This window comes from Apaloderma vittatum, unplaced genomic scaffold (assembly GCF_000703405.1).
Source record: "Apaloderma vittatum isolate BGI_N311 unplaced genomic scaffold, ASM70340v1 scaffold22796, whole genome shotgun sequence".
Lineage (NCBI taxonomy): Eukaryota > Metazoa > Chordata > Aves > Trogoniformes > Trogonidae > Apaloderma > Apaloderma vittatum.
Window position 1 is genome coordinate 2697 of NW_009720414.1, and position 432 is coordinate 3128.

The 432-nt window shown below is 63.4% G+C and overlaps 1 protein-coding gene across 1 annotated transcript in view; it reads right to left on the reverse strand.

Annotated features, from left to right (window-relative positions):
- The window catches only part of LOC104275144 (dihydropyrimidinase-related protein 4-like), a gene marked incomplete at both ends in the record, with an annotated part of 11352 nt that overhangs the window by 2648 nt on the left and 8272 nt on the right, over positions 1-432 (reverse strand). Inside the window, one exon of the mRNA XM_009871015.1 lies at positions 261-402. Within this exon, the coding sequence (XP_009869317.1) occupies positions 261-402 (142 nt within the window). The remainder of the gene's footprint in view (positions 1-260; positions 403-432) is intronic.

Sequence of the window (432 nt, forward strand, 5' to 3'; positions counted from 1 at the left end):
TCAGGAAAACACGCCGGAGAGACTTTCTCCTGCGACTGTGAGTGGGAGCGGGGTGGAGGGTCCCTGCACCGAAGCCTCTGAAGACACTTCGAAGGCGTTCAGAGCGTCACATTTTCTCTCATTAGCGAGCTCCTCTGAAGCTGCCGTCTGACAACGTCACACCTCCCAGCTCGTCTGAATTAACGAGGACGCTGACGTGCCCTAGCGCCAGCGCTTCCACCCACAGCTCCGCACGGCCCCGCGCCGCCGCAGAAACCTACCACGCACTTCTCCCAGACCATCGACATCCGCTCCTCGACGCCGTTGGTCCCCTCGGGGATGAGGGTGAAGTTGTCCTTCCCCACAGCCTTCTGCGCGGTGGTGAAGGTGCAGTGAGCGCTGCCCGCAACCTGCAGGTCCCCGCTGGGCGAAGCAGGGCACGGCGGGGCAGAG